At 45.6% G+C, this 21,188-nt stretch overlaps 2 protein-coding genes across 2 annotated transcripts; one reads left to right on the forward strand and one right to left on the reverse strand.

The window, feature by feature from the left end:
* Window positions 1–9,315: 9,315 nt before the first annotated feature.
* Window positions 9,316–10,785, forward strand: apela (apelin receptor early endogenous ligand; the record flags this gene model as incomplete). Its single annotated transcript, XM_084465509.1, has 2 exons — window positions 9,316–9,391; window positions 10,694–10,785. The coding sequence occupies 2 exons, from the start codon at window positions 9,316–9,318 to the stop codon at window positions 10,783–10,785; spliced, it is 168 nt and encodes a 55-aa protein (XP_084321635.1).
* A 939-nt stretch (window positions 10,786–11,724) lies between these two features.
* tmem192 (transmembrane protein 192) lies at window positions 11,725–20,927 on the reverse strand. Its single transcript, XM_084465265.1, has 6 exons — window positions 20,797–20,927; window positions 19,685–19,837; window positions 18,867–19,128; window positions 18,376–18,498; window positions 13,496–13,601; window positions 11,725–13,308 (listed from the first exon to the last, which is right to left on the reverse strand). The coding sequence occupies exons 1-6, from the start codon at window positions 20,824–20,826 to the stop codon at window positions 13,194–13,196; spliced, it is 789 nt and encodes a 262-aa protein (XP_084321391.1). The 5' UTR covers window positions 20,827–20,927; the 3' UTR covers window positions 11,725–13,193.
* Between the last annotated feature and the right edge of the window lie 261 nt (window positions 20,928–21,188).

Here is a 21,188-nt window from a genome sequence, read left to right on the forward strand (position 1 = left end):
ACCCCAATCCCACAACTACTTTGTGATAGTGGTAATAGGATTACATGGCTGTGCACGTAGTACACAGTGTGTGTGTGTGTGTGTGTGTGTGTGTGTGTGTGTGTGTGTGTGTGTGTGTGTGTGTGTGTGTGTGTGTGTGTGTGTGTGAGCATGCTTGCTTGCATCCATGTGTACGTGGTGTACGTACTGAGACGTTCTGAGATAGAGCTTGACCATTGGTCAAAAGGGTGGATTCCATGAAATGCCATTGGCTCTCTGTTGTCAAACAGACTAAGCAGTGATGTGTTGGAGTACGCTGATCAGATCCCAATAGAACTGGACTTGACTTGTTCGGATGGAATAGAGAAACATGAGAAGAAGAATTATTTTTTTCTAGACCCCTTGTCTCTGAAATGTAGCAGACGTTTATTTACTTGCATGATTCTTGCACATTTTGGGTTGTAACTTCATATATGTATGTACTTATTGTTAGTCGTTATGAAGATAACTGTCAGCTGAATACATTTTAATGTATGTGTTTCTGTGTTTCTGTGTGTGTGTGTGTGTGTGTGTGTGTGTGTGTGTGTGTGTGTGTGTGTGTGTGTGTGTGTGTGTGTGTGTGTGTGTGTGAGAGAGATCCAAGCAGACCAACGCAGACCGATGATGTGGCTGCATCTGTATCTGTATCTGAGTCCGAGCTAAGCGTGTCCGCAATCTGCTGTGATGAGGGCATCACAGAAGGAAAAGGTAGTGGATGGTTGACCGAATGAGTACACAAATTATACACCAGAGGGTGTGTCCAGCAGACTTATGGGCAGTGTTTAAATCCTGAGCATTAGGTAGAACAGTGATAGCACATGATTATATGATATATGTGTGTGTGTGTGTGTGTGTGTGTGTGTGTGTGTGTGTGTGTGTGTGTGTGTGTGTGTGAAAAGGGAGGGAGATAGACAGAGAAAGAGTGTGTATGTGTGTGTGTGTGTGTGTGTGTGTGTGTGTGTGAAAAGGGAGGGAGCTAGACAGAGAAAGAGTGTGTATATGTATATGTGTGTGTGTGTGTGTGTGTGTGTGTGTGTGTGTGTGCCTACGTGGATGCCTACGTGGATGGGTGTGGACTTTGAAATAACTATTGTTTGCCTCCAGGACGATATAAGAGGAGGCTCCAAGTTATGTGGCTCTTAACTAAACTAACTAACTCTAAACTCGTGACTCAATCTCAAATGCGTGGTATGCATGTACAGGAATATATTTTTTGCTTGCTCAACTCTTGGTCATTGGTATTTATTTGCCGATTGTTGGATGACCGGTAAGTCTTTGTGTGTTTTAAATCTACACGGCTATGTTTTCCTCCTCTGCTGTTTAGTGTGTTTTTTATTTATGATTTACAGTCTGTTTGTTCTCCATTGGAATTACAGCCATTTAAACATTGGACTAAATTACCCATCATCCAAAGTGTATTTAATGTATAATGTTTAGATGTAAATTGCTTTATCTCTTTTGAGGTTCATAATTAAGGAAACAAGGAAGTTACGGACACATTGAGCCATAAAGGAGCAGAACAAACATGAAGTGATCTCTTCTATTACGGTTAATGAAAGATGCCTCAATGTTTTTTTCTAAGAGAAATTACACCCTGCTTTTTTCAAGGGTGCCTGGGTATTTAGTCAACTTATGTCATCAATAATACTGAATAATTAACTGATCAACTGAGATTGATTCTTTATATAAGTAACTTAAATTACAGCCATTTTTCTTTAAAAGTAGTTTACTGTGTAACTACGATTTTATAATTCTAAATTAAATTGACTGGGTTCCCAAAGTCTTAACTACAGAAATCTTACATTTTTATACACACACACACACACACACACACACACAATTTTGTTTGCCTTGGCTGAACAATCAGCATGGGATAGGCATATCAAGGACATAACATCTTCTTACACCAGTAGGATGGGAAAGGTAGATTCATATTGTTCAACAGTGTTAATAACCAGAGGTGTCTAGGTTAACATTTTTACGAGTGTAAGCGTGTTACACAGTGTGTTAACGTTCAATGTAAATGGATGTCAGCAGTAAGATGTCCGATGGTCGAACAATGGCAGGAATTTATACTTATTTATCATTGATTTATTTATACTCGGAGCCTGACTAGACGAAAATCTAAAAATGTAATATCAACTTCTTTCCTGACCTTGGAGATGCATGCATACTTTCTCATTCTCTTGTCTTACGTGGCATGCTGGAATAGCTCAAACATACCTGAAAGGGTGTGTTAGTGCAGAACAATTACCTTATATCGTGATAGAAAAATCAAGGGAATTCCATCACAGACGGTCATCCCCTCCACCTTAATGATTCTTTCATGCCCTTGGCTGAAGCTGTATATTCTTCTGTTTAAATTCCATTTGATATTCATGTCCCTCTGCATCTAAAAGCCCTGTGTGTCATGTCCCCACTGTCCAGATGGAACTGCCCTTCACCGGTTTTGAACTGTCCTTCCTCCTAGTTGCGTTCATCGTCTTCTCCCTCCTAAGCTTAGTGTCCATCTACTACGAGGCAGACGCGAGCAGAGCAGGTATTATCCACCCCTCCACCACCCGCCCCTCCACCACCCGCCGCCCCCATGCAATCTTATCAACCCATAGGAGCAGGGCTGACCTGATGCATGAGCGGACGAAGGGGCTGCTTAGGGGCCCCTTGGCCACCAGACAGCCCAAAGAACGCTTGAAATGTCCCACGAAAGAGCTTGAAATGTCCCACAAGAGAGCTTAAAATGTTTTTGGGAATATGTTAAATTAGGTCATCATAATTTAAAATAACTGCATTCTGTCAGTCAGACTCCTCTGCGTTGGTGGAAGAAAGAGCAAAAACGTTATATTGCAAGAAGGGACACACACTTTGGAGCAGAGAAAAGATTTATGTCAGTATGCCAATTTGAATATTAAAGTGAACATTAACAGAAGACCATTCGACTGAGTTTGTGACCATTAAAGATGAAATATCGATTTAATATCATGGAATGGTAAAAACATGCCAGGCTCACATTGGCATGATGTAAGCAACACAGCTACAACTAATACAATAGACAAGGGGTGTGTTCGAATGACAGTCTGTGTTTAAATTATCACGCAATGACAACAGTCAAACTGTCTCTGTATCTTTTTCAGGCAGACATGCCTGTGAACCCATTCAATCGAACAAGAAGCACAGAGTGATCAGCAAGAACGCCGGACAGAAACTCTAGCTGCTCGTATTTGGATGGACCTCCTGTTAGACAAGTGCAGTTGCTGAATCCAGTTGCTCAGCTTTCTGCATGTATGTACACAAGGCGTTTGACAATAAACCTGTTAATAAACCCGACAGACTTTCAGTGGCCTCTTTGTTTATTGAACAACAGGACATGACTGTTACTTTACTACTACTATTACTGTTACTTTAACCTGTCGATAAGAGAATTTTTCACAAATGTCCTCAGCTTTTTAAATGTATTTACCAGGTGTCACAACGCACGCGCGCGCGCGCGCACACACACACACACACACACACACACACACACACACACACACACACACACACACACACACACACACACACACACACACACACACACACACACACACACACACACACACGCAATCTCGAGCTTCATGTGCATTGTCTATGCCCGTCCGTGTCCATGTGTACAATATAAAAGACAGTACCCACTGTGCTCGGGATAAAGGTCTCCATACAAAGTGACTGTTGGCCCCCCCCCCGGATGGGCCAGGGCTCCTGGGCCGCTCAGGGCCGCTCTCTATTGAGTTTGGCCCCTAACCCCTCGGCTCTCCGTCACTCCCGTAACAAACAGCCGTCTGGAGACCCCAAACGGGAGGCGGCGGGGAGGACGGCACCGTCGCGCCGGAAAACTTCTACGTCTGGGGACGGGGCGGGGACCCGCTCGACCAATCAGCGGCTGATCCTATCTACCTCCGCCTGAAGAAAGAGAACGGGCTGTCCCGTTAAGGGCTTGATTCATCCGCTGTGATGGGTACGCTGTGTGGACGGGGGCCCCGGCTGTGTATTGGGGGGGTCCCCGATGCTGTTCATGTGTATGTATGCGTGGGGCTCCGTTCGTGGGCGGCGTGCGTGGAGCCGAGGGAGATAAAGCTTCTTAAGGGTCATTAGGGTCTCGGAAGGTCGCTGCCCTTATTGACGCCTGACGACCTGATACGGCATGACAAGAGCAGCCTCCGGACGGCCCTCACACACAATGAGCCCGCCCGTCGCAGCCCAATCAACACTCGTTGTGCATGCACACCCGCGCACACACACACACACACACGCACACACACACACAAACACACACACACACACCGGGGCCTACATTCTGTCTCCTCTGGATCTGTGCTTTTCTTCAAATTTCTACATAGATGGTTTAAACTTTCTTTATTATAAAATGTGTTTTGGGGTTCGATCTGACCGGATCTCAACGATCTCTGCAACTGGACTGGTGTTGACTTGCTGTGGTCTGGAGTCAAGACCACACACCTTACACCTTATGATTAAGGATGAAAACATTACTGTGACCGCAACAGCACTGGAAGACGGTCTGCGCTACTCAGCTCCACCTGGAAAAAACAGCTGCGCGTCTCTGCTGTCAATCAAACATCGGCAGAGTCAGAGACATTGGAGGGGACTTAAACTCCAGGGAGAGCTAGCCTGTATCCTTTCTGCAGACCACTCCATACCACATACCATTGTTCACAATTCTTCTATTGATGAAGACACACTTTCACAGTCAGGTATATCCAACAAAGTTAAACCTGTCAATCTGGTACCCTCATTCCCACGCACCTTTATGTATACATCATGGACAAGAGCAAGTAATCAAATCCATGTCACACATATTAAACGGCTGCCATTTTTACAAAGGTCTTTATGTATCCAGGCATGATAGGATTGTGGACATTAAATCAGAGAGCTTACCATCCTTATTTTCTCCAACAGTGTCAATAATACATATAAATTGTGTTGTTAGGACCTGGACCTGGACAACAAATGTTGTCCAGGACAACAAATGGACAACAAATGTTGTCCAGGTCCTTTGCAGAAGCGTCTGTGTTCTCTCATTTAAATGCCACCAGGCCTGATATTACGATCATTGATGAGAACAACAGAAATGTGTTCATTCTGGAAATAGGATGCTGTTTTGATTGAGTCTAGAGGAGGCTTACTTAACAAAGCTGGTAAAATATCACCCTCTTGTACAACAAATATCTGGCCTTGGCTACAAATGTTAATATCTGGTACTTATCTTTGGCGGCCAAGGCCACGTGCATAAGCTTGTCATTAGGGGTCTCAGGATAGTTGGCTTTACAAAAGGGCAAAACAGCTTGCCAAATACTGCTCAATATCCTCCATTATTGGTAGTCGCCATATTTGGAGGAGGTGTCGTGTGTTTCCATAAAGATCTGCTGTTTGAACTGTCATCAGACCCACATTGGATCATGCCTGAGCAATGTTTTTTATCTGTAACATTTATGTCCTTATGTACATTTATTATAAATTGCGGACAGAAATAAAGAAGTTCAAATGTGTGTGTGTGTGTGTATGTGTGTGTGTGTGTGTGTGTGTGTGTGTCCATGTGTGCGCTTGCATGTGTGTGCGTGTGTGTGTGTATGTCTGCGCTTGTGTGTGTTTGTGTGTGTGTATGCGTGTGTGATTATGTGTGTGTGTGTGTGTGTGTGTGTGTGTGTAACTATGTGTGCACTCCGTGTGTGTGTGTGTGTGTGTGTGCGTGCGTGTGTGTGTGTGCGTGCGTGAAGCGGGGGGTTCCCAGCGTCAGAGTTAGGTTATCAGAGAGGAAGTTCTTTATCTGGGCCGCTATCCAGTCAGCCCAGGAGATGATGGCAGAGGAAGAAAGAGGAGTGTAAAGTGGGGAGGAGAGGAGCGCCGGCTTCCTCCTGCGTAAAGTCATAAAGATCACAGCTACTGTGGTGAGCAGACACAGCCACGGCCGCCTAATAACACACGGGATAACTTAATAGACTTCCCCAGCACCTCCGTATAGCTCGTAGCGATTCAGCGCCGCAACGTTCTTTCTTTCCCCCAGCGTGGCTGAATGGTCTCACTGGAGTTATTTCAAGAGGAAAGTAAAGAAAAAGGGGGGAAAAAGAAGAAGAAAGGGGCTGTCCCACTTTTGATTTTCAGTAAAACACACAAGACAGAGGTTTCGTTTCAAGGTTAACATGTCAATAATTGGAAGTAGCAGTATAGGAGTGTTGCCGTGTCGAAGATCAAGTGTTATCAAGTGCGTATCAAGTATGTCTCATTTAACAAAGAGCTATGTTCATAAAATGAATACAATCTGAAAGCTTGTAGTCATTTTATCAAATTCAATATTTTACAGTGGTGGGTGCATCATGTGTGTTTGTGTGTGCGTGCCTGCGAGTGTTTGCGTGTCTGTGAGTGTGTGTGTAATGTGTGTGTGTTTGTGTGTGTGTGTGTGTGTGTGTGTGCGTACGTGCACGTGTGTGCGTGTGTGTGTGTGTGTGTGTGTGTGTGTGTGTGTGGATATGTGTGTGTGTGTGTGTATGTGTGGTGAGTGTGTGTGTGTGTGTGGGGGTTTTTGCGTGGGTGTGTGCGTATGTGTGGTGAGTGTGTGTGTGTGTGGTTGTCTGTGCGCATGTGCGTGCGTGCACGTGCGTATGAGTGGTCTAGTTAATCCCTGTAAGGACGTATAATCCCCATGAAGAGTAAATATTACAACACGTTCTGCCCAGACCTACAGACGAGAGGCGGCCAGAGCCTCTAGTGTCGGAGGGGGAGGGAGGGCGAGAGGAGGGGGGGGGGGGCTTGGGGGGTGGATAGCAGGGGGGAGACCGGGGGGGGTCGGGGGAGAGTAAAAGGGGGAGAGAGTGAGAGAGAGAGAAGAGAAGAGAGAGAGAAAGAGAGAGAGGATGGGAGCGAGAGTAAGAGAGAGAGTAAGGAAGAGAAGAGAGAGAGAGAGAGAGAGAGCGGGTGAGAGTGAGAGAGAGAGACATAGAGCGAGAATGATCTAGAGTGAGAATGATCTGGCACCAGCTAGCAGTGGCACCACGATACCAGGTGGCTCTGAATGACAATTTGACAGACATTAACATATGCAAATAAGCAAAATAAAAGTTTTCTAGAGACAAAGGCTGCTGATTTGCAAAGTGCAGCCAGCGATGACACGAAGCACGCGGAACGCGGCCGGCAGCACGGTCAGGTAGGAAGACGGGAGGGTTTAAACACACAAGCATTGTGGAAGCACTGTCATTACAAGCTACATTTTTGCAAACATCATAAAACAATAAACATTGTATTCATCCAAGGACCTCACAACAGATAAACATGCCACACACACACACACACACACACACACACACACACACACAAGCATACAGAGACATGATTCGGAGCCCACACAATCTCTTCTATAAATCTCACTATCCCTCAAAAGTAGAGTGTAGTAGTGAGTTGATGGTCCAAATGCTTGTTCAAAGTCTGCCACCATTTTGAGCCCTGCGGTCCATTAGTGTCCTGCTGTGACTCTAATCCTCATTCACATGTAATGGGGGACATTTCATCTTAATGTGTTAATTCATGAGGTGGCTGGTGCTGAATGTGGGGCCGCAGACCGCCGCAGACACTCTAATGAGCCCTTGCATTGTCCGTTTGGTTTTTTTTCCACCGTCGCTGCTGCGGTGTGAAATGGCGTCTGGTCTTAAGGAACACTGACTGACGGATTCTTCCGGTCCCCATAAATGGCTGCCGTACCACCGACAGGAGAACGCAACGACAACTTTTTTTTTGTTTTTTGTTTTCCACGTTCCAGTTGTTCCTGCGACACATGTGTGAGCGTGCGGTCGCAGCCTGTGTCTCACTCTCTTTGATAACTCACCCCGGCCTCTTATATGCCTACACATGAGTAAATAACACACATCTGGACGACAGGCCCTGAACGTATCAATGCATCAATTAACGGAGGACTGAGTGAAGCTAAAGGACTCTTTAACTCTAAAGAAAAGAAAAGCAGTAAGAGCCTGGAAGACACAAACACACACAAACAGACACTCATACACACACACAGAGACACCCACACAGACACATTATCACATGCTGGGCTGCTCTATAGAGCGGGGATTGAGCGCGTCTCAGACGGTCGGGTCTGGTGGGGACTCCTCTGCATCGGCGGACAGCAAGACAATCACCGGGGAAAGAAGTCTGCGCTCCCTTGCCTCCGATCCCCCAGATGAGTCTCCTGGGTGCGGGGGCAGGGGAACGCTGCAGAAAGGCAGACTGCCATTAACCCCCCCCCCCCCCCCACACACACACACACACACACACACACACACACACACACACACACCCCTCCCTCCCTCCCTCTCCTCCTCTAACCCCTTCTGCTGCTGCAAAGGACAACTCCATTCAGCTCTGCCACTTCTGCCCCCCCTGGGCAACAGTCACCGACACCGAGAAGTGGAGTAGCAGTGGAGGGAAGCGTGTGCTTCTTTAAGGGCGTTAATCGCTCGCGGGCCGACCGCGCCGTTCAGAACCACCACACACACCGGGGGGTGAAGTGCCTAGTTATGGCTCCACGTCGACGCAGCCCAGTGACCACGCAATAAGGGCTAGAGCACGGAACCGGAGAGAGGTCGGCTGCAGGGAGGGCTGCACCTCTGGCCCCAGCTGCCATCTCCACATGTGGGGAGGATGTGTGCGATGCAAGTTTTTTTGTGCGTGCATGTGTTTAAATGTGTGTGTGTGTGTGTGTGTGTGTGTGTGTTGAGGGGAGTGGGGGTAGATGAGATATATGTGTGTGTGTGTGTGTGTGTGTGTGTGTGTGTGTGTGTGTGTGTGTGTGTGTGTGTGTGTGTGTGTGTGTGTGTGTGTGCGTGTGTGTGTCGGGGGATGGGGAGGGTGTGGAGGTGAGGTGGCGGCTGAGGGGGTCCTCCTCCTCCTCCTCCTCCCTATAGGGTGCTATAAAGGGGGTGAGGGTGCTTTGTCACTCAGCTCTCAATTCCACTGAGACAATCACTCCGGGGACACACACACAGACTCACTGGACACACACTGCCAGCTTCTCACGGACACTTATTGATGACCTACAGCAGAGAAGAGAGGACCTACATGTGTGTGTCTGACCCAGTCTCCAGACTAAAGGCCAGAGAACATTTAGCACATCAGAGAGAGACGAAGAAGAAAGTAACGATTACCAAAAGACAGACGACAAGAGCATCACGGCTAACCGGACCGGATTAGGAAGTGAATCCGCTTTCTACAGGTTTATTCCATCACTCCTAGCTGAGAACCATCTTCTGTGAGGCCGTCATGAAGATCTTCAGCGTTCTGTACCTGCTGCTGGTGCTGGTGGCTCTCCTAGCATCTGTGTCTTCCGCCAGACCAGGTAAGAACTATCCACTCTACTCATGCAGTATCACCAAGTACCAGATGTGGGGTGAACCTTGCTGTTCAGGTGGCCAACTCTTTTAGTTTCGTTTTTTTGAAGTTCCTATCTTTCTCAATTAGCCTGCATTGCCAGTTTTGTCTCCTGAATCGTGTGGAATTGAAAGTAGGCTTACAGTTGAGTTGAGTGGCGGTTTCTATTGTCTATTGTTTCTATTTTGCATATTTTGCGTATTTAGCATACGTGTTCAAAATGCACATTCCAATCCTCCCAAATTGTTTAGCAGAGTCGTGCATCTCATGCGTAAAATGTACAATTAACACGTGGGCTTAGTCATGAATAAAATTAGGCCGAGTATTTTTCCTATCTATCGCCCTATCAGGAAAACAGTCCTAGAGTCAGTGGAACAAAACGGTGTCAACTACAGAAGACCTTTTGGACTAGTTGCAGCAACGCAGCTCTATACGGGGCAGGTGCGCGGCGCCAGACGGATTATTGATCAGGCTCGCTCTCTCGTGAGAATACCCCCGCCCCATTGTTAGATCGACCCAAGGGCCTGTGACATGACATGGTTAAGTAAAGCGCATGGTGGATATACAGCCATAGGCCATGGAAAATGTGACCGGGAAGACCGCCAGAGATCGATCAGCTCAGGTCCCCTCGGCTCCCATTGTCCGCTGTAGGGCTTCTCCAGCGGGCCTTTGTTAATCACGGTGTAAAACGAAATGCAAATGCCTAAGCTTGATTAACATGACATGAAGCTTGAATGCTTGGAGAAAAAAAAAGGTTCTAGCTCGAGGCATTGACAACATGTTATTTAAGAGATCGAGGAGGGAGAGATGGGGGAGGGAGAGGGAGACAGTCATAAAGTCATCCGGTGGTTTATCTCTTCCTGTGTGCTTTACTTTGGGCGTGCGAACCGTGGTGGAAGTCCACTGTAAATGTATTAGGGACATCATGGATAGGAGCTATGCTTTTTTTTTTCTCTCCCTCCTGGTTTATATGTCGTTATCGACATTTGTGATCAACCCAATGCCACAAATACACATATTTAAAATGTAGACCGTTACGTTGTTTGTGGCTACTTCATATGATTCCGAAAGGCAATGCATCCATTTTTATGTTATTTAATAGCAGGTGATTAGGCGATTAATATCACAAAAACAGATGTTCCCTGACACCAGTTGATCACACGTGTCATTCTGGGATGGTGAACCTTCGTCCGAATGTCCTTTATCAAAACTGCTATAATTAAAGCACGCGTTTGCTGGTTTCTATCTAACTTATCTTCTTTTTCTATAGATTTCCTGAAAATGAGGAGGAAATACCACAGATACCACTACTGCCCCCACAGACGCTGCATGCCGCTGCACTCCAGAGTCCCGTTCCCTTAAGGTGAGAACCAACGCATTTAGTAGTAGTATCGTCTTGTTTTAGGGATTGCCTACACGCACGCACGCATATACACAAACGCACACAAATGCATGTAAAGTATAGTTTAAGTATGGCGATACATTGGGCATGAAGTGCAATGCAGGTGGCAGTTCAGAGAGAGTGTGATTCGTGGCAGCAACGGGAGTCCAGAGGTTTGGAGGCGCGAGGCATAAATCTCACTAATGATGGAGAGTGTTTTATTACCAGGAGTGTTTGTGCGATGGACTGCCTCGGGTTTAGAAGGAAGGAGAGTTTGAGAAAGAGGGTGTTTCTGACTATTGTTTAACTAAGGAGTCCTTCTCTTTATGATCTTGGCCCGATGCATACACATACCGTCACTGCCACGTACTTATCAGCATGGTTGCTTCACTCTGTGTTTATCCGTAAATGATTTAGAACCCTTTTTCCTCTCTCTGTTTCAGGTTGATGCGCACAAATGAAGTGGTGAAAAGTCTGGCAAGAGCAGTGTTGTGCCGAAAGGTCCCTGATGGACACGGAGACCAGCACAGAGATGGGTGAAAACACACCCAGAGACTGTAACCAAAACTGTTGTCTTCAGAATTGACAAAATCGCCTTATGTGGACGAAGAGCACAGAAGCATTGCAGACTTGTTATAAAATGTTACTATTACTATAAACTGTAAATATATATATATATATATATATCACTGTGTTTGGAGAAATTAGCTGGCACCATGTGTAAGCGTCTTCCCTATAAATATGCATACAATATCACGTCTCACAAATAGAGCTTTACAATAAATGCAAGAGGGCTGCAATTTCTCTTATGAAAACCCGGCCTCCTTGCCATGGACCAAATAATTTAAAGGAAAGTATAATTTTGTGAACCATGACCATGTATTATTATTTCTTAAAAGAAAGTGTTTATTAAGCGTGTATGCACTTCAAATAACGTTTTAATAAAAAAAATATGTTGTACTTTGTTTCCGTCCTCAAAGTAAATTTTCTTTTGTAAATGCGAAAAAACTACAACCACAGTCCATACAATGTGTTTACGTTAAAGATCAATCTTGAATCCCACACACCTTTATATGACCGTCCCTTAAGGCCTCGATTCGGCCCTTTAACCATTAACCATAGGGTGCAGGTTCACCGAGCACCACACAGGTGCATTGTGGGCCTTATTTAGCCAAGACCTTGGGGCGACTATTTGGGTGGTGGGACGCCGAGCAGAAGCGTCCTGAGAAAGGGGTCATAAATACTAGACCCCCTGGTAGTTTACGGACCCTGTACTTTAAAAGGCGTGACAATGAACAACTACTGGCAAGGAGACGAGGACCTCCAATTCCCAGTGCCGTCCACATCATTGACAAACTTACAATCACAGACAAGGGACACTGATACTAGCCGTTATTGGCACTACAAGTATCTGGAGAATGGGTGTGATGTTATTCCACTATTATGGAAAGTTAAGAATATCAGAGATTTATTCAAGGCAGATCCCATGGCACGATATCGAACAACCTAATCTTCATTTTAAAAAATCTGTTAAGAATTGGAGGAGTTAAGAATTGACAGTAAACATTGATATCATCACATTGACCAAACACGTCAAATAATAACGCAGAAACAATGATCACAGGCGGACGCAGCATTGTAAGAACCTCCAAACAAAACAAAAAACCAGAAAGAATCAGTGTAGTACTTTGCTCCCTCCTCCTCCCGTAGGACTCTGAAGTGCATAGAGCTGGCGTCGCTCTCCCTGCTTAGCACGTGATTTACTACGATCAGTAACAACAATGCAGCCCTCCTCTCTGTGGCCCTCCCAGGGCCCGCCGTGCGCTCACGCTCAGGTCACCAGGGGTCGTAACACCGCAATAAAGCCCCTCCCCTCTGATCTGTGACCCGCGACTCTTACCCCCCTCCGTATTTCCCCGCTTTCCCAACCCCGCCCCTCCTTTCTTACATCACTTAGACCCGTGTGTGTGTGTGTGTGTGTGTGTGTGTGTGTGTGTGTGTGTGTGTGTGTGTGTGTGTGTGTGTGTGTGTGTGTGTGTGTGTGTGTGTGTGTGTGTGTGTGTGCGTGTGCGCGAGAGAACGAGTCTTGGGGCTGGTGCACGCCGTCGCGCGCGCATTGGAGGTCTTTTGTCACTCGGCAAACAACAGATATCTTTAGTCTCTTATCCAGGCCCTCTCTGTCCCCTCCCTCCATCTGAAAGCACCGCTCCACCTTAGCCTCGTTGGTCTCTCGTCTTTGTGTCATCTGTTCAAATATCCAGTGTCTCCGTAATGGGATCTGATCCCGCGGGGGCTCTTGAAGGACGGGGTCGCTGGGAGGCTTGCTGGGGACGGGGGGGGGGACGGGGGGAGGGGGGGACGGAACAGGCCAGGACGAGAGGGCCCTGGATCAGTGCTGGGCGGAGAGGTTGAGCAGCCTCTTGCTCAGTAAGGTGTTGTGTTGTTTCAGATACTCTATGAGGTCCGCCTGCTTCTCCACCACCTCCTCCAGACCACAGCCCTCCCTGGAACACACACACAATTCAGGGAGGGCCAGGTCATAAAACGGTCGGTTTAAATGCACAGCAAATCCCGGTTCGGCAGAGTAACCGGTTTATGTTCATTTTTCCGTTGAGGGATTAACCTACCCACCGTTGTGTGAGTGCGCGTGTATAGAATGAATCACAACATGAGTGAATGAGAGACGTTCACCTGAAGCCGGTTTCGGTGGTAAGGTGTGTGTCTCTGTAGGCGTGGCAGTGTTCCTCTTGGCTCACATCAGGGACGGCATGCTCCCGGTTGAATTGCGCCACACGCACTGAAAGACAACCAAAACCACTCATCACCTTATTGAATTAAAAAGGCCATTAACAGGACACATCAATTCAGCTCCGAAGCTGATCTCACGTTATCGGTTTAGGGTGCCTCTGGCTACGTTCTTTTGACATTTGAAGGAAGGATGCACACTGTCAGACATATGGCCTTGTGTAGCACAGAAAGACATGTTGGAGAGACTCTGCCACCAGGCCCTAGTATTCATCTCTAGCGCCGTATAACGACGTGATTTAGTAAACATTCACATGGGACTTAGCGTCATCAGGTCTTTCGATGCAAAAGCGGCGTTTAATCTCAATGAGACATCCTGAATAAAACTGAGCAAACTATCCTACTGATGTTTCAAAGGATTTCATTCTTCAGTGTTTAAATCCTGTTACAAATAAATAACTACCGCCAAATACAATTGAGGACATTACCAATGGTAGGAAGACAATTCATATTCAACTTTCATTACGTTTTGGTGACGTTTTAAGTATAGTTGCTAAACACCCGTTGTCGAGGCTGTTTTACAATTTAATCCACCCTTATTTTAGAGGCCATTGTTACGTATAACTGCATGTATATGATTTTGCGTACTCCCATAGTGTTCCAGGGGTAAATCCATCCTCACATCGATAGCAGAGCCACTTCACCACCATCCTGACCCCAGGCCAGACCCAACATGGCCTCTCAGGTGAGTAAAGCACACATTTATTTGGCCGGGACTATTTCCTTGTAAAGCCACGCCGGGCCACGTATCCTGCACTTAGCCCCTAACGGGCTGCCATATCCTGCACTTAAACCGCTAACTCTCACACCCGCAACACACACCTTTACACAAGGGGAGGAGATGCCGGCTAGGTGTCTGTGTGTGTGTATGTGTGAATGTTGGTGTGTGTGTGCTTTAATACATGTGCTCTACATAAACTATAGGGAGATATTGTAATTCTTAAACAGTGCATATGACTCAGATTTTACACCTTAAAAACTACTAACAAATGACTGTATAAAGTAACAGCTCTATAAAATGTAATGGAAGAAGGACAGTGACCAGTTTTTAAATGCTCAAAGAGCAGTACTTAATAGAAATACAAGACATTTATCGGTGTCTGCATTATGTAATAGGAAGTTGAAAAATATAACAGAAGCAAGTACTTGTTTGATGTTAACAAAGGCATATCATTAAGATACTGGTGGTAGAATATGTGGATCTGTCCCTCAAAACACATTCAACTTCATATACTAAAATTAAATGGGAAAAGGAAGAATGGATAATTATACTGCAGAAAAAGCTATATATTTTTTTGCTATGGTATTATACTAAACCCTCTCAAAAAACCCACTATGAAAGTAACCCTGTTTTAAGGGATTGCTCCATTATCATAGTACGGTATATATATAATAACGATAAAACATTTTTTTTTAATAAAATAGAGAACAAGTATGCATGTGCTCTACAGCAGCTGATCGAGAGAAGGTAGCACAATTTCAATCAAGATAGGGCCCCTGTGTGTGTGTGTGTGTGTGTGTGTGTGTGTGTGTGTGTGTGTGTGTGTGTGTGTGTGTGTGTGTGTGTGTGTGTGTGTGTGTGTGTGTGTGAGGGAGGAGCAGGCTTCTTCTTCAAGATAAGCTCCAGTGTCATTAGCCAGAGGAAATTGACAGCGGGGTTCTAAAGAGCACTACCTTTACTTTGCTTCAGTGCAGCAAATCATCCCTAGCCTCCACACAGAACACACCAGGAATACCGGGAATTCCTGCATAATGAGACCCTCCATCAGCCTGTGTGTGTGTGTGTGTGTGTGTGTAAATACTGTAATGGTGAGCAAGTACATGAGAAGGGGGAAAAACATTCCAGGAATGGCATGGGAGATCAATGGCTGGAAACAAGAGCATTTCTCTGCATTGTTTCAGAGATGTGACAGATGTTTGTTAAACCGTTATGTCGGCGGGCTCTCTGAAAGGGACTCAAAAAAGGTCCACCTCGAGTGGTTCTGTGAAAGGGCTCTAGTTGGAGCTCATACTCAAGAATACTGAAACCCTGGTAGCCCTTGTAGCCAACACAACCGCACACACGGCACTCCTAAAGCATAAAGCGGTGACGGGGACAGGCTGTAAGTGAGTACGGACTCTCTGATTCTATCAACCCTTTGAATCTGAAAGAGGACGACATAAGCAAGAGTGAGAGAGCGGGGAGAGCCAGGCAGACAGACAAACAGTGGTGGTGGTGACAGACGGAGAGACGGACCGGGGATGGAGGGGAGATGGAGGGAGGCTAAACAGCAGCAGTGGAACGGGGGCGACAGATCTCACACCTTGCTGTTAGACACACACACACACACACACACAAACACACACACCTCCATCAGGTTTTATGCGGTGATGAAACATACTTCAATCAGTGCCTACTAAGACACGTTTCCAGTAGTAGCAGTAGTTTCACTAGCAAGGTGCGAACAGCTTACACCAGGTCATTGTCGGTATGGGCATTGATACACTTCTAACAGGTTAGGTTGGACAGAACTAATAGGACAGCTTGTAGACACAGTTGGAAGCAATGTGTAGCCTGGAAGAGAACGCATGCTCTGAAAGCTCTCATCTTGAAGATAATGGAAAGTCTCATTGCTCGAAGTACGTCTACAAATAAACCTTAAGGCCACCTTTATGTTTCCAAGCTCATAGGTTGATAGTCAGTACCTCGCAGGACACTAAACTAATACAACACCCTGTTTTAAAAGTATTACACACATATATATATATATATATATATATATATATAGTCTCATTGCTATATATATATATATATATATATATATATATACCATTGACATTACAAGGGTACCTAAGTGTGTGTGTGTGTGTGTGTGTGTGTGTGTGTGTGTGTGTGTGTGTGTGTGTGTGTGTGTGTGTGTGTGTGTGTGTGTGTGTGTTGGCCCCACAGTTCTTACACAAAGTTCTAACCAAGTAGAGAAGGGATGTATTCGAAGTGACCTCTTTGAAGGCCAAGGCATGGCTTTGATGTGCATGGAGCATGCAGACCTATAGAGGGCCCTGCATTCATGTTATAATGAGGACAGCAGATACATACCGCCTCCCTCAAAAGACCGGCGGGCAAGCATGTGCCGGTGAGTGCACGAGCTCGCTCACACACACACACACACACACACACACACACACACACACACACACACACACACACACACACACACACACACACACACACACACACACACACACACTTCAAAGAGCAGAAGCCAAATAGGCCTTCCTCTGTGCAGCTCCATTGCTGTGGGCATCACCGCTTAAGGCTAAAATGGAAACAGACAAAAAAAACATAATGTTCTTCCTTGTCCGTTGAAATTGCTTAAAGGCGCAGAGAAACTGGTAGTCAAAACCTTACTATGTGGATCTCCATATGTTCGCAGTTGCCTAGTGTTGACCACCAACCAGATTGCAATGCAAGGCCGATCGTCAAGACCAGTCGTGGAGTAGTGCTACTACCGAAATCAGTCCTGGTTTCAAAGGAGGATTAGAAAAGAGAGGGGTTGCTTTGCTTCCACCAACAGGGTCAGAAGGATGGCAAAGTGTGTGTGTCTATGCTTATGCTGAAGACCATCTCTGTGGAGGGGTCGTGCCTGACTGCACAGATCGAACCTGGAATGCAACGGGGACACACACACACACACACACACACACACACACACACACACACACACACACACACACACACACACACACACACACACACTTCCCCGACTGTAAACAAGAGGACAATGTGTATGTCACTGTGTTTGGGTGGAGTGGGTTGAGGGTTAGCCTGTGGCTAGGCTAAAGCCTAATGTCTCTTATCTTCTCCCCTCTGCATCTAGTATCTCTAACCCCAATCTGCGGCCCTCGGCCTCCAAACAAGCCTTTAAATAGATTTCCTTTCAATAAATCTGCCTTTAATAACAATATCCTCTGATTCGTTATCTTAAATAGGAGGTTTTCCTTTGTGGTTTGCGCTCTGTCCAGCTGTGGCAGATGTTCGTACCAGCTGGGGCCTGTTAATTTACAACCGATTACACAAGGTAGGAGTGTCCTGTAAATCTCTTTTAAAGATTTTGGAATTGTTTTTGAAGTAAGTTTATATAAACAGTAACCAAATTGAGAGTTTGGGTGTTAGGGTGTTAGGGTGAGGGGTCAGAAGGAAGGACAACGAGTGGACAAAGGCTGGGAGGGAGGGAGAGAGAGTGTGTTAGAGAGAGTAGTGCATGGCTGCCTGTCGGCTGCTGGCTGTTTGTGGTGCGTTTGAACAGGGCAGGGCAGGGCACATTGTGATGCGGATGCATGGGGGTGCAGAGCGGGGGATGAGTCCGCAGCATGTAATTCACAGGGTGTGTCATGTCAACACACCACAGCTATTAACACGGCTAAGAGCAACGCTCAGTTAAACAGGGAAAATAACACTAAACAAGTGGGACCTAAATTGAAAATCACATTTGAAAACACAGCCAGGACTAAACTGACTCGATATGAACCTTATCCTTATTGGCTATTTCAATGGACATCTCAACATTGACAATTCACAAACATTTTATTGAATCCCCTATTTCCCCAAATATAAATTGGGGCTCAAATAGACACCTGCCACCAGCCAGCCAGCCTAAGTGGATAGATAGGAGCATTTTGCAGGTATAAAATTCAGGGTTCCGTTTTAAAACAATTGGTTGGATGGTAGTTTTCCCCATCCTGCAGGTAAAATTACATATTTTTAACAGTCTTCGGAACCTGGTTACCTGTGTAGATGAGTAGGCATGGCAACGCCACCACAAATTCTATCCCCAGAATCGCGATAACCATGTAAATGGACACGGCATCCGTGAGTCCAGAAGACTGGACCAATAGCAGCAGCAGATTTCCTACAAGCCAGAACAAGCACACACAGACAACTAAAACAAAGTGTTACAAGAGAGACCCCTTGTGGTACAAGCGAGTTCTGCACATTTCCAAAAGAAACCCTACAATGAAGTTACAATACAAGCTGCCAACAGGACGACAGGTAGACAGCTCCACAGGAACACATTGTTTTCAGGGTAGGTACATACATTATGTAAGCTGGTAATCTATCAGTCCACATCTAGTTAACTACAACAGCTAATTTGAGAACGTAAAATAAAAAATGTTTTCCTGGGTTTGTACAAAATCATCAATGTGGAACAAGTGAGTTTGTTTTTTCACAATAAAACTCAAAGATAAGTTAAGTAAGGACCTGACGATCGAGGCGTACCTGTGGAGTGCACGGCGAGGGGCAGGTGCTTCAATCTCCTGGTGTTCCGGTAGAAGCGGAGGTACCCGCGGCTCCGGGCACGGTTGTGGTGGTGGTGCACGCAGGCGGCAAACAGCAGCACCAGCACCCACATGCACACCTTCCCGAACACGATGGCGTTCTGTCCTGTGACGTTCTTCAGCACAGTCGCACACTCCTGCTCCTGGCCGAACTTCAGCGTGCACAGCACGGCGACGCACAGTGACAACACCACATAGGCAACCTGAAGATGAAACCAAAATAAAAAGAAAGGCCATTCAGGCCATTGGGGTCGGCTTAGCTCAGGAGGCTGGGCGGGATGACTTAAACCGGAACGTTGCTAGTTCGATCCCCCGCTCGAGTTGACTGACTTTAACCGGAAGGTTGCTAGTTTGATCCCCGGCTCGAGTTGGCTTTCGCCTTGCATGGTTGACTCCGCCGTCGGTGTGTAATTGTGTGTATGAACCGTTCTAAGTCACTATGGATAAAATGCCCTAAATGTATAGGATGAGAAGTAGTATGTGTCTGAGTAGATACTACCCGTCTACTACCTGCCTATTACCCACCTGAGACAGGCGGGTAGTAGGCAGTAAATGTGTGAGGGAATAGCCGAAAGGTGGATCGAGTGTTTAATCCACAGAGGGACTCCCAGCTGAAAGGTGCTGCTCGCTTCGCTTCACAATGTCTGCAGTAGTCCACTTGTAAGCATCCTTTAGGAAGATGCCTAAACCACAATGACCATAAGTCACTTTGGATTTCACGATTTAATGACTGGTGCATAATAGTAATGGAGTACATACATGGACGAGGGAGAGCAGGACGGCAGAATAAGTGGTGGGTATGGTCCGGAACTCCTTCCTGATGGCCGAGTGGAGGGCGTCAGGGGAGATCAACGGTCCGTCCACTAGGGGGTCGTCTTCTGTGCTCTGATCGAGACACACAGAGCTACTCACCTGTTCCCAGCAAAGAAAGGGAAAGTGATAAAGTGAAGTGAGTACTTCAGTGGTGCAAGGTTCAACATTATCACCACACTAGGGTTCTACTAAATAGGAGTTATATATATATATATATATATATATATAATGTGTGTCAGGAAAATAGATTAAAATAAAATGAATTATTATTAGCTCTCAAGGGAAGGCTTATAGACCATGGCAAAAGTATTTCAATGACATTTAGAAAGTGACGGTCTGACTGAAATTATACTAATAGTGCTATAGGGCAAACATTAAGCCCAGTAAAAACTACGTAATAATGATATTGAATACAGTGCCGTTTCTTCCTGAAAATACAATGCATGACATGATCTGGTGTCTATGATCTGCAATTTCTGGAGTCTGCCTCTTACTCTTGAAAAAATGTAAGTTATGGATTTTACTGTATTTCGTTACTCTCATTCTTATGCAGTTTGGTGTAATGAACTTAATTTGTTATTTTTTACATGCTAGGACTATAGTTTGTATAGAACATGATTTAATTTGATTTATTTCGTGGACCTCGACGTTAAGACACATGGAAATACATACAAGTCTAATCACATATTGCCGTCATCCCATCCCAACATATCGAGTTAAAGTACAATACTACAATGCATGAGGCCCCGAGGATGTTGTGGCGACAGCATATTACCAACATCTCCCTGCATCCTGTCAGCGGGTCTACCCACCGCTACAGCCTTCTCACTTATTCAATTCAAACAACTAACAACACTTCCCCACGAGGCGACATGCTCGATGCAAACCACACATATGCGCAGTGTACAATGTGCATTTTAAAGAGTATGTGTTATATCAGGATAGCGTCGTTGATATCGGGGAGCCGTTCAATAATAGTGCATTTTAATCCACAGCACTTCAGTGCTAAGCGCTAAACTAGCACAATTCTGTGTCAGAACGATGCGAATCATACATACTGGATAGAGCGGCGGTCCATTTGAGTCCATTTGTGCAATTTTTTATTGAGTTTGTGGGCCGATATTATAAATATCACGTCAAACGAAACAACAACAAACGACGACGCCTGGCCCCGTCCGCGCTCTTTGAGGTTGGAGGGTGACACAGCAGGCAGGCACGTGATGCAGCTCTTTCTGAGGGTTACTTCCGGTCTAAACAACACGGACAACTTCTCCAATCCAGAGCTATTTATGGAGCTTCAACCTAGGCCTATCTCCCATTTAACATTTGACAAAATATGTCGTATGATGTCCACCTTAAAGACTTAATTGAAAGGTGTATATGTTTATTTTATTTTATGTTTATTTTTTTATTTTTTTAATCATTTTTATTAAAGTATTTAATTCAATAC

The sequence above is a fragment of the Micromesistius poutassou genome, assembly GCF_964030765.1.
Source record: "Micromesistius poutassou genome assembly, chromosome: 3".
Taxonomy (NCBI): Eukaryota; Metazoa; Chordata; class Actinopteri; order Gadiformes; family Gadidae; genus Micromesistius; species Micromesistius poutassou.